The 18,881-nt window shown below is 38.5% G+C and overlaps 1 protein-coding gene across 19 annotated transcripts in view; it reads right to left on the bottom strand.

Annotated features, from left to right (window-relative positions):
- CPEB3 (cytoplasmic polyadenylation element binding protein 3) overlaps positions 1-18,881 on the bottom strand; it is a 256,089-nt gene that overhangs the window by 83,598 nt on the left and 153,610 nt on the right. For 10 of the 19 annotated variants that reach the window (XM_043987657.1, XM_043987655.1, XM_043987641.1 and 7 more), the window contains one exon: positions 11,888-11,911. The exons of the other annotated variants lie outside the window; for them this stretch is intronic. In XM_043987657.1, the coding sequence (XP_043843592.1) occupies positions 11,888-11,911 (24 nt within the window). The remainder of the gene's footprint in view (positions 1-11,887; positions 11,912-18,881) is intronic. 19 annotated transcript variants of the gene reach the window in all.

Raw genomic sequence — 18,881 nt, 5'->3', positions numbered from 1 at the left:
ACTCAGGTCCTCCTGACTCCAGGGCCGGTGCTCTATCCACTGTACCACCTAGCTGCCCTGCAGCACAACACTTTTGAAGACAGTTGTTAACATTTTAACCTTGAGAACCCTATCTGCTCCATACACTGCCACATTTTGGGGGCTTGAATCCTAAAATGAACAGTTGCAAACACTTTATGTAGTCATAATTCAAATTTTTTTTATAGTTTTTTAGTCGCATAGTGAATTACTCAATTATCTGGCATGGCTGGGGGACAACATAGTCCAGTATGTTATTTTCTAGATAAAAGGGAGGAAAATAATTACCCCCACCCCGATTTTAAATTTAAACACTTTTGATGAAAACCTTTCTAAAATGTCTTTCATACTAGACTGCCTTCCGGAAGCAGTTTATCGAGCTAAACCTTTTCTCCAGGATTTCATTTAGTGGGTTACTCTGAACATCCATTCTTATATCCAGGACACTTCTACATCTTCTCTCTCTCTATTCCAGGCTGCCAATAAATTCCTAGAGAGCGGGCCAGAAGTAGTTGGCTTCTACCAGGGTCAAGAAAACAGATAACTACTTTGAGAACTCTAAGAATCATTAAAGTTCTATCCACAAATGTAAAAGCCTGATTGCATGCAAGGATTTAGGGATGATCATTTCCCTCAGGCTCTGAAGTTTTCTTCCCTTTACTTCCAGGCAATTTCATGCATTATTCCTAAGGGTTGAAGTAACCAGAAATAGGACCCCTAGAGAAATGGGGTATAATGGTATCACTATGTAGGGCAATTACATTTGCTCAAAATTCCAGCATGGTGATAGGCAGACCTAAAGGCCAGTTGTGTTGGATGAAAAATCTATAGCTGTTCAAGGTCTTTGATCTTTGTATTAGTCAATAAGCGTTCATTAAGCACTTACTATGTGCCAGGCATTGTGCTAAGTGCTGTGTAATTTATTTCAAGTGATTAGATTACTTTATCATAATTAATTCTATATGGTACACAGGAACTAACATGTCCTAGTTAACGGTGACTGCAAATTTCACATTCATGTACATTTTCCAACACAAGTATTTCCAGGATTTTATTTAAAGCAATTTCTTTCATAGGCTTCCCCCCTCCCCAATTTGGTAATAACATGAATACCATCAGTAATCAATCAATAAGCCATGTGCCAGGCACTGTGCAAAGTAAGTCTGTTAAGGAAAACAATACATACAACATTATAGTTCTGATACTGTAAAATCTTGAATTTAGGGGCAGCTAGGTGGCGCAGTGGATAGAGCACCGGCCCTGGAGTCAGGAGTACCTGAGTTCAAATAGGGCCTCAGACGCTTAACACTTACTAGCTGTGTGACCCTGGGCAAGTCACTTAACCCCAATTGCCTCACTAAAAAAAAAAAAAAAAATCTTGAATTTACCCAAAACACCAACCCTTGTGCTTCATTGTGGCATGGAGGTGACCCTGGGTTTTGAGGGCTATGCCAATGAAAAATAAATACTGGCAGATCCTAGTAAGCTAGAAAGACTTAAAGCCTGATGAGAGACTATGTCTATTGTCCAAGGTCCAGTTTGGCTAGGTATATCTACAAGGGCTCATCACCAGAAATCTGGTTACCAGGGTAAGCAGGTTTTTGTCTGTTTCTTTTTTCCCTTTGAAAATGATAATCCATAAAAGGCACAAAACGTTTACACGTGAACATACTTTTGGGGGGGGGCGATGAAGGTTAAGTGACTTGCCCAGGGTCACACAGCTAGTAAGTGTCAAGTGTCTGAGGCTGGATTTGAACTCAGGTCCTCCTGACTCCAGATCTGGCGCTTTATCCACTGCACCACCTAGCTGGCCCCATGATCATACTCTTTTAAGGCAAATATATTTCCTTTAGGTTTTTATAGCATTTGGGTCTCAGAGTATCTACCTATTTACAAAACCTTAAGTTTCCATCAAGTTAAAAATATGATCTCCTATAGTGTTTTGGGGGTTTGGGGGGATTTTGAGGTTTTGCAGGGCAATGAGGGTTAAGTGACTTGCCCAAGGTTGCATAGGTAGTGTCAGGTGTCTGAGGCCAGATTTGAACTCAGCTGCTCCTGAATCCAGGTCTGGTGCTTTATCCACTGTGCCACCTAGATGCCCCTCCTGTAGTGTTTTAATGGTAGACATGCAAGTGTATGCATATGTATACCACGTATGTATGTGTGAGTGCATACACATCCATACACACTCTTTGCCAAATCTCTCCTTCTCCTTGTTCTTCCTCTTCCTTCCCTTACCCTGAGAGACCTACAGCATTGTATATTTTAAGGGAAAAGACAGAATGATAAAAAGCTTTCCCCTTTGGTCTATCTTACATAAATTAACCCCAGACAACAGTTCTTCACTGCAATGGTAAGTACTAATGAGTAGTGTCCTAACTATAGAGAAAAGCATGGAATCCAAATTTTGTTATTTTTTTAAAATAAAATCATTACAGATTTTTATACACACACACACACGCACAAATATATATACACACACTGCTATTCAATCTTTGAATTTTATAGAGGTAATGAATAGGTAGCATTAAGAAGGTCTACTAAATTTTTAAAAATAAGAATTTTTCCTAGCTCTGCTTTTCTAGGAGCACCATAAAATGAAAAGGAAGACCAAAAAACAAAACAAACAAAAAAACCCTTCAGTAAAATGTTTGACGGTGTGACTTGTATTTTGAAAAAAGCTAGAAGGAAGCAGGAGACAGGACACAATTATCATGTAACAGCTGATTTTTAAAGCTTCCCCTCCCCCTGCTCCAGTGAAAACAGGTCAAAGAAGCTCAGAAGAGTTTGAGGGCAGAGCTCAGCCCAAGTCCCTCAGAAAAGTTCTCTACCTACCACCTTTCAATGCCTGTTCAGCCCAACCTGCATCAAGATTCTGGCGAAGGCAAGAACACTCAATGAATCAACTGGGAGAGAAGTTACTTAAGGCTGGAAATTGACCATCAGAAACTTCACAAGGATTTCAAGCCCTGCTATATCCCAGTGAATAGAGGTATTCCAACCTACATTGCTTACCCAAAATCAAATTACCTGAATTACAATCAAAGACAATTTTAGAGCTGAAAGGATCCTTAGAGATTATTTATAAATGTTTCTTGTAGATCCTTATAAAGCTTACATATGAATCTTCTTTTTTTTAACATATGAATCTTCTTTCTTTCTTTCTTTCTTTTTGGTGAGGCAATTGGGGTTAAGTGACTTGCCTAGGGTCACACAGCTAGTGTTAAGTGTCTGAGGCCGGATTTGAACTCAGGTCTCCTGACTCCAGGGCCAGTGCTCTATCCACTGTGCCACCTAGCTGCCCCCATATGAATCTTAAGGAGACTGAATAGATAGCTTCTCCTACCTTTAATATTCATAGAATTCTATAAAATCCCAATCCCCATATTATAAAACAAAAAGCAAAGGAGAGACTCCTGGAAACTTATTTCACCATTTGCCATTTCTTCACTTAAATTTCCAATCAAATGCACTGAATTCAGTAAGTGGATATGTGAACAGTCAATTTAGAAATAAACTAAATAAATCTATTAGGAAGAGTAACATATTAAAGTTTTATTAAACATGGCAAAGCAACAGTCAACAGTCAACAGTCACTGAACTGAACTGTCCTTTGCACTACATCCTTCTCTACTGAATGTGGAGAGGAAGTTGTATTCAAAGCACAGGGGACACATTTGGGCTTGCTCAGCTCCGTTGGCCTTTCCATTGTTCTCCCACACCAAACCCTTTCATGGCTTTAAAAGCAGCCTATGATCGCTTCTAACCCATTCCCTCTCCTTCCACTCTTCTCTCTTAGTGCAAGAAGAGGCACTGTGCTCTGTCTTTCACATAGAACTAAGACTTTAAGCCTTACAGACTGCATTCCTCAAATGGATCCAGGAGGAAAGTGTATTGTTCCCCCTTTGCAGAAAGGGAAATCAAGGCCGAGAGATGATGTCCCTTGCCAAGGGTCCTATAGAAAGTATGTAGCAGTGCTGGAATTCAAAAGCTTGGTCTCACTCGAGTCCATGGCTAGTGGTGTTTGTGTTACATAATGTTCCTCCTTCTCCTAATTACAAGGTAAAATACAGGGAATATCAACAGTGATCATGGGAGTTTGTAGAGAAAACTTCTTAAACTTAAGAAGTTTTGTCCCACATATACCTCAACACTGCAAAAGACTTCTATTCCCTCTACTGATGAAAATCATGATCCTCTCAGACTATCTTCCTTGATTTCTGTGGACAAAAAAATAATTATCCCATGGTAAAGAAAAGTCAAACCTAGTAGCTAAATTTCTGATGGGGTGATAAGACTCTCTAAACATGGCTGTCAGATGTATAGCCAGGTCCATGCTTGAAGGCCTTACAGATGGGCAAGAGTCGTCAGAGCTTCTGTTGCACTAGTCTAGCCTTCAAAAACTCAAGGTCACCTTCATACTATGATGAGGCCTCAAAACAGGGTTTTAGTGGAAGGTATCAAGTGCACAGTTTATCAGCTGTATCTAGTGTAGGCAGAATGGAGTTTTTCCCCAGGCCAACAATATCTGGAGGGGATAGAAAGGCCCTTTTTTTCTGCCAGTGATCACTCTTCTAGTCCATTGTCCTATATTCCAGTCTCCTGGGATTCTATCACCTTCCCCCTCTTGTTGGTTGCTCGGGGAAATTCGGCTGAGTGGGGTGGAGGGTGTCATAAAAGAAAGCACACATTGCTAAGGTGTGTATATTTCATCTGTATGAAAAATTGGTACATTGGCTTTCCATTAGCTGGCAATTTGATATGTAGCTCTGTTGATACCAATCGTCTTTTTTCCAATTTTTGATAAAGGAATTTGCACTCAGTTTGGATTCATGTAGCGATAACTTCTGTTGTGGACTGGGCCTAGCTGATGTCTGATTAGTATATATCTGACCACCATCACTGTCCACTTAATTTGCCTTGACACAAGAATTCCCGGTTATGTTTCTGCAATGTACTTTAAGAACTCATCTGGGAGAGAAACTAGAATTCTCTGAGTTGGCTGAGACCACATTTTTTGTCTTTTCCCATCTTCTTTTTCACTTAGCCCAGACAGACAATGGCAGTTCAGTTTCCTCCCCAAATAATTCAACATAAGTCTTCTTCAATTCTACTCTTTCATTTCTTTTCCATCATCCTCTGCTGATGCATGATGGGGACATCCAGATTATCTGACCAGCCACATATTCCCAACCCTTGGTACGCTACTGCCATTTGCTTCTTCTTGCCCAGTGGTTTCTTCCATATACAACTAGTTTGCCCATTTAAGGAAGAACAAAGGTAGGTTTGAGTACAGAATATCTGGTACAAAAATGAGTAGCAATGTATGTGGGATGAGGCCAAGGTAGAAGTAATAAGGAGTAAGACCAGCAGAAGGAAAGAAAGCCTTCTACACTAATCCTAGGTAACCAGCATACACTCAAATAATCTCTCCAGCACATTTGTACTTAGTTCATGTACCTTCTAACTTACTCACCAACAAGCTCAACTATGAATCTCCTTTGCTCGGCAGTTCTTCACCAGAACTGTGAACTTTCAACTTGAAGAATGTCCCCTTTTCTTCCAACATCTACCTTTCCTAAGCACTTGATTTCACCATCAATTCTGGACCCCTCTCCTATCTCCAAAAAAATGCAGACTTTTCTGTTCACCTTCAGTTGCCTCTAAGTCAACTTTGACTGCAAAAAGTTTTGCCAGGTTAAACTGTATGTGCCAAGCCAGTCACACAAAGATAAACACTCTACCCTATGTCAAATTTCTCCACTGCTAAATGACAGCACCCCTGCACCTTGGAAAGCTAAAGCCAAACTGGGAATACACAGTTAATCTTCTCTAACTCTTGGCTATGTAACAAATGATTTACAGCTATAAGAGCTTTTGAAGCCACAAAACCCCAACCCTCTAATTGTTCAATTCATGAAACTGAGGCCCATAATAGAAGAAAGACAAGTCTCTAATCCCATTCTTTTTTTTTATTATTTTATTTTTTTTGGTGAGGCAATTGGGGTTAAGTGAATTGCCCAGGGTCACACAGCTAGTAAGCGTTAAGTGTTTGAGGCTGAATTTGAACTCAGGTCCTCCTGACTACAGGGCTGGTGCTCTATCCACTGTGCCACCTAGCTGCCCCTCTAATCCCATTCTTAATCTCATTTTGTGTGTGAAATGAAGCACTCTACCTGTGGCAGGCTAGGAAAAGCCTTGGGACCCCTTATCAGAATAATATTTTTTCTTTTTTTTCATATAAATATTTCATTATTTTCAAGTTACATTTAGAGATAGTTTTCAATATTTGTTTTCTTTCTTTCTTTTTTTTTTTTTTGCGGGGCAATAGGGACTAAGTGACTTGCCCAGGGTCACACAGCTAGTAAATGTCAAGTGTCTGAGGCTGGATTTGAACTCAGGTACTCCTGAATCCAGGGCCAGTGCTTTATACTCAACATTTGTTTTTATAAGATTTCCAGTTTCAAAATTTTTTCCCTCCCTCCCCTCCAATCCCCCCTCCCCAAGACAGCAAGTAATCTGATATAGGCTATATATGTACAATCACCTTAAACATATTTCTGCATTAGTCAAGTTATGAGAGAAGAATCAGAGCAAAAAGGAAAAACTTCAAAAAAGAAAAACAACAAAAAACAATAAAAATAGTATGGTTTGATCTGTATCTAGATTTCAAAGAATAATATTTTAAAGGCATAAAATACATCGGATTATAAAGGGAAAGATTATATTGAAATATAGATAGCAAAATACTTTTAAAAAATCAAGTTCCCAGACCCCAGGTCAAGAATCTCTGCTCTAAACAAATCTTAGAGAAAAATACCTACTTGAGTCTGGATAAGATTACTTCCTTTGGTATAGTCCTGGCAGAGACATGAAAGACTCTTTGCTGTCTCATTGCACAGGGGATGGTGGTGGTTGTTTTTAATCAGATAAAAGGCTTCAGGACCTTTATCATCTTTAAGGCCAACACGCTTCTAAGAGTGGTGACAAATTCTACTTCAAACACTAAAATCTGTAATAAAGTGCAGATCAAGGGCATGTGGTTCTTTAGCTAAGGAAATTGTTCTATGAACATGCGAAACAGGTAGAGGCCCAGCCAGTGTGAGAATTTAGACATCCGAGGCTCCCAAAACAAGCAAGAACTAAAATGAATTAGATGTCTTGTATTACAGATTTAAATAGAGGGAAGTTTAAAAGTGAAATCTTCGTAAAACTTGCCCACTGATTGTTTTAAAATCTGTGTGAGAGAACTGAAATTTAACCTTGACAATGAATAGTTTTTCAAATAGCAAACAGTTTGAAGGCAGGCTGACCCTTACTGGTCCTATCCTTAACATGAGATCTCTTTGAAAGGAAATTATATCATGTGTGTTTTTTTGTTCAGAAAATTCTCTCCGTGCAGATATGCATTTTCTCTGAAATTTACAAGTATGAGAGAGTTTTCTGGGGGCACTGATTGATTTTAAGTTATACTGCCAGGATCACCCAGCCATTATCTGTCAAGGAGCAATACTTGAGCTCAAGTCTTCCTGATTCCAAAGCTGGCTCTCTAACACATCATGCTGTCTTTTGTAGATAGTGTATATACATTGACAAATAATTATAAAACATTTCTGTATTAAAAATGTGCTTGCTGTGAAATTAATTCATTTTACCTTAATTAAATATTTTGATTTTTAAAAAATCATCACTACTCTCTCTGCAGTTTTTAATTTTTTTTAATTAATTTTTTTTTTTAGTGAGGCAATTGGGGTTAAGTGACTTGCCCAGGGTCACACAGCTAGTAAGTGTTAAGTGTCTGAGGCCAGATTTGAACTCAGGTACTCCTGACTCCAGGGCCAGTGCTCTATCCACTGTGCCACCTAGCTTCCCCTGCAGTTTTTGATCATAGTCTATGCTCTGGTTTTATACAACTGAAATGGGGGGAGTGTTTTGGGGGGGATGGTGAGAGGATAACCTGTATTTGGGCCGACTGAGTAAGTCTTTTTAAGTATTGACGATCATAGGATCCCAACTTTAAAGCTAAAAGGAACGTAAGAAGTCATCTAGTGCAACAGATGAAGTAACTGAGGGCAGTATTGCCTGCCCAAGGTCACACAGTGGGTATCAGAGGTGGAATGAGAACTCAGTTCTTGTAAGTAGGGCAAATTGGAGATTGACAGTTTCTACAATGGATCCCTCTTTTTGTGTCCTGCTGTGTGAAGGGAAATGCTCTTTTGTGTGTGTTTTTTTAAGTTCAGAATAAAACAATTAAGTATTTTTGTTTTAAGAACCCAGTTCCATTCCTTCAATATCTGATTTTCTTTCTATGATATCATGATGTTTCTATCTTTACTTTGCATTCTTTTTTTTTTCATTCCCCTGGAGCACATGCTCAAAACCACATAGGAAATTAATGGAAATGATGATTTCAAATGTGATATGAAGTATCTGTTTTACACCCTACTTGTCAGGAAAACACATTCTATGAGCTGGAACAAATGAGTACTGCCAAGATCTGCTTTCTCTTCCTGTTATATAATCTTTCTTGTTTATGAACCTTTTTCTTCCTTTCCAATGTCAGAGTTTCATTCTGCACTGTACTATGGGAAGTTTCTCTTTGAGTGTGCCCATGGCTCTGCCATCAGCCAATCCATACGAATATGGCACCATTACTATATTTCTCCTCTCCACCTATTACTTTGACCCTGCTCCCTGCTTTCTGAATATCTGCCGCACCAGTGCAACATCCTCATATTTTATACCCTCCAAACTATCTCCAGATATTTGTTTATTCAGTTAAATTCAACAGCTCCCATTATATGTCATCTGTTCCAGGACAACCTTTCCTCATTCTTAGGCATGTATGCTCCAAGTACCTTTTCTATCAAGTCTTTTCCGGCTCATTAGATAAGATGTGGTCCAATTCTAATCTTCAGATGACCTTAGCTTCTCTCCTTGCTTTCTGTCCCTAAAATGCACTTGGTTTTTATGCAGTGTGTCTGTTTTCAAGAATGAACTCCAATCATTCTGACTTTGTAAATCACCAAGAAACAGAAAATTTGTGTTTTAGTTTTGTTTCACTATTGGTTTCCCTGCTAAGTGAGATGTTGGTTTAAGTTAAGAGAACCCCCAACACATCAAAATGGAGCTTGGTTACTATAAGCTTCTTGTATGAAATATAGGGCTTAGGGAATTGCAAAGAAACTTTTATTTGCTAAAATATGAATACTCAAAGCAAAAGCCTTTAAGTAAGTAGGGATGGAAATAAAAAGTTAAACTGAAGCACAGAACACATATCTGCTGAGTTCTTCCTTGGCAGCAGCAGAATCGGATTATAAATTCAACTACACAATAAATTTTGATTATTTACAAATTTGCTTCAAGTCTTTTTTTTTTGTATTTTCTTTCCCTGTTTTCAACAACCATATTTCATTACAAGCATGGGTATGTATGTATTACAGAGGTCTAAATCAGTCTGGAACATGCTTATTAGCATAGGACTCCACACAAAGAGGTTCTTAATAAATATCTCCAGACAATAAGGCAGTCAGATATCAAATGACTAGAAGTCTCTGGGTCAGTTCCAATATCATCTTAATCAGCATAAATATATTGATCCTCTAATCTTAGGTGAAGGGTTCTTAACCAGGAGTCCATGGATAGATTTCAAGTAATCTGTGAATTTGGATGACGGAAAAATTACATCTTTATTTTTACTAACCTTTAGCTGAAACTCCGCATCTCCCATTATGAAGACAACAAAAAAAGATGAAGAACCCTTGTCCTAGGGGCTGAGGATACAAAGAGGTATAGAATACAATCCACCAAGCATTTATTAAGGATCTATTATGTGTGAGGCACAGTGATGGACACAGTGCCTCCCCTTAGGGAGCATACAATGCAGGTGCACAGAGAAGACATATGCATAACAAGATTAACCCAAAACACCGACTGTTAAGTGCTCGTTGAATGGTATAGACAAATGCTATAACAATACGTGGGAAGAGAATAATTAGCACAGTCTGGAGCAATTGGGGAAAGTTTCATGGAAGATATATGACTTCATAAGGCCACTGAAGGAGAGAAAGAAGAAAGAGGGTAGTGGGGATGGAAGCATTCCAAGCAGGGAGAAAGAAGAGCATGATCAAAGTTCAGGAGGTTGAAAAACGTATGGCATATTCAAAGAACACTGAAGAGCTAGTTGGGCATTAGAAGACCTTGGATGTAAGCATTTGAACTGGTTTTGAATGAAGTAGTGTAGAAATGGGAAGGAAGAGACGGATGCAAGAGACATTGTGCAGGGAGATTTGATTGGACTTGGTCACTGACTAGATTGCAGTAGCAGAATGAAAATTCAGAGATAGCTCATCTCTCTTCATGCCATGTCTTGGTCACTACCTGTGTCTATTTTCCTTCTTGAATGTGGGTTCTCCCCTTGCCATGGGCTATCTCCTTGGAATCATAAAAAACAATGATTACTGGGGGCAGCTAGGTGGCTCAGCGGATAAAGCACCAGCCCTGGATTCAGGAGTACCTGAGTTCAAATCCGGCCTCAGACACTTGACACTTACTAGATGTGTGACCCTGGGCAAGTCACTTAACCCCCCCAAAAAACCCCAACAAAACAAAACAAAAAAAACCAGTGATTACCATCTTCAAAACTGGAAATTATTATGTCTTCCAGTGTTACATAATGCTATGTCTGAATGCCTTACAAACTATACTCACTCTCTTTAGCATTAAAGACTTGAGGGATAATTATTTAAATAACTTCAGGAACTGGCAATATTACAAACTCACTGTAAATATCAATCTGTTCTTTTCAGCCCTGAACCATCAGCTCTAAAGCAGCTTAAGGGTGAAGGAAAGAATGCTGGAAAAGGAAGAAGGGACCTGTGTCTCAGTGCTAACTCCAAACCCTACTTGCCATGTGATATTTAGCGAGTTACTTTTGTGTTTCCATTTCTGGATCTGACAAAGCAGAACTGGGCATGTTTTAACAACCACCTCCCAGAATTGCCTGAAGATCAAGTGGGAAATGAGGTGGGAAAGCACCTTCCCAAAGTCAAAGACAGAGGCCTCCAAATGGCACCTGATTCAATGCTTCCTGAAACCATGAATGCCCTCTATAATGTTTGGACAATTTAGCCTCTGCTTGAAGATATCCAGGAACTGGAAAACCACCTGCCAAGGAACTCCACTTTTTCACGGGTTGACTTCTTCAGAAATTTTTCCTTGTACAGAGTAAAATACCTAACACTATGCCTTCCACTCACTAAGGCTAATTCTGTTTTTTAAGGCCAAGCAGAGGTTTAATCTCTGGCATTATTTGGAGGTTTTTTGGAGCAATCTTGTCATGAGTTCCCAGAGCTTACTGCCTTTCCTGCAAAGGTTTAATCTTATATGAGGGGCACAACCTGTCTTCACAGCCATATATGATACAAGCATTGTTATTATTCAGCTTAGAAATCCAATTACCAAGCATTAATGAAATGAAATGAAAGCTTTAAAATGTTTTCTCTCCCAAATGATGTTATTACATTTTTCTTTTAAAAAATCTATTAAAAGTACAGCAAATACTGTTTTATTTTATTGGTGTTTTATCAAACACATTCATAAAAAGTCCAAACCAGAAGTCCCTAGTTTAAAATGCCCAATCTTGTCACGTCTTTATTAGGATTAAAATAATAGTTTACCAACAAAAGAGAAAGGCCATTAACAATTACTGAACTATTCTTCTAAAATAAGTAAACTAGAGCATACTATAAGCACAATAAATAGCGATTCATTCTCCCTCCCAGCCCAGCCCCCCAACCCCTCACACACAGGTACATCCACATCTACTTACTATTTGGCAAGCAAAAAAATTACATTTTTTTAAAATTACCTCGTCTCCGCCCATAGCTCCTGGCTGCATGTAAACATAGAAGAAAACCATGGGTATTTTGGTCAAAATTTTGGTTTTAAAAGAAAAAAATTCAAAAATTTTCTTAATCTTCTCAGAATTAAAAACGTTTGAGTTATCACTCAGTTAAACAGTAAGTTTATCTACAAAAGTCTTCACAAAAAAAACCAAGCTAAACCATAACCTTAACACTGAAATTCAAATGATCTAAATCTTAATAATGTCTAACAGAGTTAGACTATAAAACAACTCTTTCCTCACATGTATGTTCTAATACTTTGCACTCCAGAGTAGAAACCCTGATTTAAAATTTTATTAGTTGATTTTTAGAGCCTAATCTCTTTTATCTATTTGTTAACTCTGCAGTTCCATAAAATACATTTAAAATAAGAGATAATCTATAATTATACATTTAAAAAACATATAGTAGTTTATTGTAATATTTTCTAGACCTACTTTTAATCCTTTCACCCCTCAAAAAAAAGACCATAAATTCTTCATCACAGACTTCTGTTCAAGCCTTTCCTCATACCTAGAATGACACATCTCCACTTCTCTGACCATGTGAACACTGGTCTTAGCTTCTGGCTCTTCTTAATTTCCACAGCATGACTAATCAGAGCTATAGAATCTCAGAAATGGAAGAGAACCTCAGAAATCATCTAATTCCAACTGAGAAAATCTAATATCTTCAAACTCAGCCTTCACATGAAGACTCCCAGAGTATGGGAGAACTCCCTACCTGCCAAGATAGCCCATTTCCCTTTTGGCTAGCTTTAACTTTTAGGACATTTTCCCTTATGTGGAACCAAAACCTTCCTGAGACTTGCACCTGACTGTTTATACTTCTGTTCCCTGGGAACTCTTTTCCAAAGTCTTTAAAAACTAGAACTAAGAACTCTTTCTCCACAAAAGCATTATAAATGTAGTTTAAATCCTCAGATGTCTTATGAAACATTATTTAACTATCTATATATAGCCTTTGAGCAGCTATTTGGTACAGTGAATAGAGTCCTGTACCTTTGAGGCAGGAAGACTTGTATTTGCCTCCTACCCTCAGACACTTGCTAGCTGTGTGACCCTGGGCAAGTTCTGTAACCTGTTACATTGGGAATAATCATAGCATGTATATCACAGGATGGTTATGACAATCAAATAAGATAATATATACAGAGTACTTTGCAAATAATAAAATGCAACAGAAATATTAGCTATTAGTTATTTATTCATCTATTTATTTTCTCTATCTATCTATTTATTTATTTGTTTACTGATTGATTGACTGCTAATAATTCCCTGAATTCCAAGTCCTGGGGAAAAAGGTTAGGACAAGTACCAGACAGCTCAGAATGAAAGGGAAATTACATATTTCTTTCTTCCCTTTCCAGTGTGGAACAAGACTGACCTTGGGCACTGGGCACAATGATAAGACTATCATTGGTGATGGCCAATTTCCCTTTCTGTGTTCCTTTCCCACCTTCTGGTATTATTGGTGGTAGTTTACTCCCCTAGATCCTAGATGCTCTTAACTAGAGCATCCCTAAACCTTGGGCAATAGGATACATTTATCCTCCTTCTTGTCCTCACCAACATGTTCCATAAACAAACAAAATAAACTAAGTATAATTAGCGCATTTTGGGGTGGTACTGCAAAAATTTCAGGCAGCATGAAAGAAGTGCTTTTGGGTGGGGAACTAACTATATATCATGCCATCACCTGGTAGTTTGCTACAGATGAGACAGCCTTAGCTACTGATGCTTTTCAGAGCTTCTCTTTTATCTCTGCACCCATAAAAAAAGTCTCAAAGATGTGGGTTATTGGTTTCATTTTTCCCCCCAATGGCTCCCATGTGCCAGGCACTTAAGTAACTTTTTCACTGGGTGAATGTTGTTTCCCCAATGTAATCATAAGGTCTTTGAGAGCAAAGGACCCTACATTAAGCTCCATTAATAACTCCCACCCTTCTTCACTCCCAAGAAAAACCTAGGAGAGAGGGTTGATCATCTAATGATGGGCAGTTCAAAGAATATAATCAGTTGATTCAGTTAATGAATAAACCAAAGGAGACAGTATACCATGGTTCTTGCAAGTTCCACCTCTTCATCTGATATTATAAACAACTCATCTAATCTTCTATAAGAACATAATTCCACATAGCCAGTAGATGCATTAGAAGTTGATAAAGTCCCTCATGAAAGAAGTTTGCAACTAATTAGTCTCATTTGAATCTACTCTTTCTTTAGCAAAGAAAAGTGAATTGAATACAGAATGAGGTCCAGAAGCATAAAAGACAGATTCCCCCCCCCAATGATAACAGATATTTACTGCATTTGTGACTTGACTGAGTTACATAAGATGATGAAAATTGTTAGAAAACAAACTACCAAATATTTAAAATCTAGGTTAGAAATGATCACTGACACAATAGAATATGAAGACTCTATCACTGTCTAAAAAAAATCTACCAAGCAGGTTAGTACTCATGGAAATTGAAAATATTTTAAATGAGGGTGATGAGTAAAATATTTCCAAGAATCTTAGAGTTAGAAGAGATGACATGTAGGCCAATTAGTCCAAAATATACCTTTAAAAATCCCTTTCTGAAACATACTGACAAGTGGGCATCTAGCCTTTACATGAAGGCCTTTCAATTAAGGAGACTTCCCCCCACACACTTCTAGAGCAGAGGTTCTTCACCTGTGGTCCTTTAATTAAGGGTTCCATGAACTTGGATGGGGAAAATGGCATCTTTATTCGCACTAACCTGTAACACTAATTTAGCATTTCCTTCAGTTATTTAAAAACTTTTTTCTGTGAAGATGTCTATAGGTTTCACTAGACATTTTTATTTGCTTGTTGTCTCCCCCATTCGATTGTGAGTTCTTTGAGGGCAGGGGACTATCTTTGCCTCTTTTTGTATCCCCAGAGTCTGGAACATAGTAGGCACTTAGTAAAAAAAAATTTAGTTAGTGAATATCTCTTTTTTGTTTTGTTTTGCAGGGCAATGAGGGTTAAGTGACTTGCCCAGGGTCACACAGCTAGTAAGTGTCAAGTGTCTGAGGTCGGATTTGAACTCAGGTCTTCCTGAATCTCACACACACACACACACACACACACACACACACACACACACATGACAATTGCCTAAAGGAAAAGGATCGTGTTCCACTTTGGACAGTTCTCATAATTAGTAAGTCTTTCCTCCATGTGGAACCTAAATTTATCTACTAGTAATTCCCACCCATTGTTCCTGCTCTGCCTTCTGGGCCAAACAGACTAAGCCTTCCACCCCAGTCAGTCTAGTCTCCCAACATTTCCTACTCTGACCATCTACAACCCTCAGCTCGACCCTCTAGTGCCTCACCACTCTTTTTTTATATTATCTCAACACTAAACCACATGACAACCCTCTAAATATTTAAAGACACCAATCATTTCCCCACATAAATCTCATCATTTCCAACATGGCAGAGTAGAGAAAAAGCATGGCATGGTAAAGAATACTGCTGAGCCTGTGGTCAGGATGACCTGGTTTCAAATGCTAATTCTCATACTTATTAGCTATTGGACCACAATTAAACTAACTGTAAACCTTAGTTTTCTTAACTTGTAAGAATCATTCTAATAGCATCAGAACCCTTCTCACATGGCTTTAACATAGAATGAATTAATATATGTGAAATGCTTTAAAATGTGTGCCTTGCTTAATACAGAAATGTTTTGCAAGACTTCACACATATAACTGATATATTGCTTGCCTTCTCAACAGGTGGCAGGGGGAGGGAGGGAATTTAGAACTCAATTTTAAAAAAGAATTAATAAATTTTAAAATGAGTCTTTAAAAATAAAATGGGGGCAGCTAGGTGGCGCGGTGGATAAAGCACCGGCCCTAGATTCAGTAGTACCTGAGTTCAAATCCGGCCTCAGACACTTGCTACTTACTAGCTGTGTGACCCTGGGCAAGTCACTTAACCCCCATTGCCCCGCCAATAGATAGATAGATAGATAGATAGATAGATAGATAGATAGATAGATAGATAGATAGATAGATAGATAGATAAAATAAAATGTAAACCTACCACCCATGAAAAGCTTATCAACTACACGTACTACTCAACACAATCAGTATTGTACTGTGGTCTGCCTATCGATAAACATAAAGATGACTGAAGCATCTCCAGCCAATCACCCAAAAGTCCTATTGACAGTCCAAGATTTTTGTTAGCTCCACACACCAACCTTATCACCATGTCCTAATCAGCAAGTTAATGAACCACAGACATACAAATACTTACTGTTACTACCAATAGGTTCTTATAGACATAGCATTTTTTTTTTTCAGGGCAATGAGGGTTGTGACTTGCCCAGGGTCACACAGCTAGTAAGTGTCAAGTGTCTGAGGCTGGATTTGAACTCAGGTCCTCCTGAATCCAGGGCTGGTGCTTTATCCACTGTGCCACCCAAATGCCCCTAGTACAAGTAGGTTCTTAAAGGAAAGACTATTTCTTTTGTATTACATATAGCTTAATAATAGAAACCATCTCAACCAGGAAATGCTTAGTCACCTTGCTGAGCAAAGAGAAAAGGCAATCAAGGTCATCGCTGGTTTAAAATATAAACATGTCTATAAAATCTTACAAACTGTAATGGTGGATCATTGAGGAACATCACCTTGATCTAATTAAGCCAGATCATCTCCAGAATACTTGGGAACTGGAAGGAGTAATGAGACACATGAATACATCTTTCAGTATTCTATAATAAACTCTCTTCTCCATTGATGACAAAAGCACCACCACATTTGGGCATTACCTTACCAGTTCCCAGCATGCTGCATGATAAAGAATGTGATTCGCACTAAGGAAAACTACGGGGTGAAGAGAGCAGCTGGTCTAGCCCAAGTGTATGTAGAAAAGGTCCATTCTGGAAACAATAGTTTTGAAGGCACAACATGAGTTATTCTTAAGATATTTGAAAGAGGAGTGTTATGGAAAGTTATGGGGTGAAATCATGGACCTTATCAATAAAACAATGACTGAGAAATCATTAGTGACTATTGACTCATATGCTTAGCCTTTTCTTTAAAACTTTTATGAGAGGGGCAGCTAGGCGGTGCAGTGGATAGAGCACCCAGCCCTGGAGTCAGGAGGACCTGAGTTCAAATCCGGTCTCAGACACTTAACACTTACTAGCTGTGTGATCCTGGGCAAGTCACTTAACCCCAAATGCCTCATTAAAAAACAAACAAACAAACAAAAACTTTTATGAGAATAAGGTACACCCAAGTCAAGAGCATCCTCCATGAACCAATGAGAGAGGAACAGGAAAGCTTTCACAAACAATATTCTACAGGAGATCAGACTTTTATAGTCATATAATTAACTAAAGGGTATCAGAGAATACCAAATCATACTGTGTTCAGTTTGCTGATCATAAAGGTGTATTTCATTCGGTAAAACAAAATATCAACATGAAAAATCTTACAACAAAGTGTCTCCCACAATTATGTTAAAAGTCATTCAATGAATGACTTCACATGTATAAAGTATCATATTGTTTGCCTTCTCAGTAGATTGGTTGGGGGCTAGAGGGAAGGAAAGAATTTGGAACTTAAAATTTTAAAACTGATTATTAAATTTTTAAAAAACTAAAATCACACAGTATTTCGTGAAAGATACAACAGGGATAACTTTGAAAACTCTCACATGATTAATACCAAGCTAGGGATTGAGCAGAGTGACACATTCTTGCCAAAGGTGTTTACCCTTGTCATGGATGATTGTTCAGCTGAGTGTCCAAACAGAAAGGAGAACCCCTATAGATGATGACATTCCCCAGATGCTCCAGTTTACAAGCAAACACTGTGATGACTATTTTGAGCCCAAGAAAACTGCAGAGTCTCCTATATGAGATTTAAAAATACTCAAGAGTCCAAACCAACCAACCACACAGCAAAGGGCAAGTGGATGAGGAAAAGGTATACCTACTATACAGGTAGTCAGTGGCCCTGTGGGAGGGGAAATGTTAACAGCAGCTACCAAATGTGACTGGTGGATTATACAGTGTACCAAAGATACTATCCAATCCAAATATGCTTTTCCCCAGACTTGCATATAACTAGTACATTTGGAAAACTGAAAATGTTTCTTTGCTTCTAAGGAAGCCTCTTAAAAGCATGCTAATGTTTTTTTAATCTACTTCAGTTTATAAAATACAACCTCTACTAATTCTCAGGGAACTCCAACATAACCTGGTGTTCTTGCCAAGGCTAGTCAAGTACAGATGGATGCTGTCACTTGTTCTATCTAGGACCAGAAGTGACTAAATAAAACACAGATCAGCAAGAGATAGATGGGACACATGTATCTTTTGTATCCTCTGTCTATACAAGTAGCATATTTATTGTCAGACTAATAGTTATATCTTGAAATGATCTCTTTTGGGGGGGGGGGGCAATGAGGGTTAAGTGACTTGCCCAGGGTCACACAGCTAGTTAAGTGTCAAGTGTCTGAGGTCGGATTTGAACTCAGGCCCTCCTGAATCCTGGACTGGTGCTTTATTCACTGCACCACCTAGCTGCCCCCCAATAGTTATATCTTAAGAATCAAGGCTCTTTGCTTCTTGAAATATCAGCAAATCCAGATCATGATGTACACTTGAACTCAGGGCTAGTCCATGTATACCTAAGTGTGCGTGCACATACACATATGTATATATGGATGGGCGTGTGTGTGTGTGTGTGTGTGTGTGTACGTACACACACACACACACACAGAGGTCCAATTTATCTTATATGTACACTAGATGAAGTATGAACTGATCCCAAGATTTATCAGAAAGATTAAATTAGGGAAACCATATGACCCCTTCTACTTGGTAGCTATTAACAATTTAAAATAACCATTCTATCTCCTTATCCATTCCCAGATCCTTGAACAGTTCCTCATCCAGTAAGTTGTTTTTTGGGGGTTTTTT

The sequence above is a fragment of the Dromiciops gliroides genome, chromosome 2 (genome assembly GCF_019393635.1).
Source record: "Dromiciops gliroides isolate mDroGli1 chromosome 2, mDroGli1.pri, whole genome shotgun sequence".
NCBI lineage: Eukaryota > Metazoa > Chordata > Mammalia > Microbiotheria > Microbiotheriidae > Dromiciops > Dromiciops gliroides.
The sequence above is the reverse complement of the archived record's forward strand: the minus strand, read 5'-3'. Positions and strand labels throughout refer to the sequence as shown.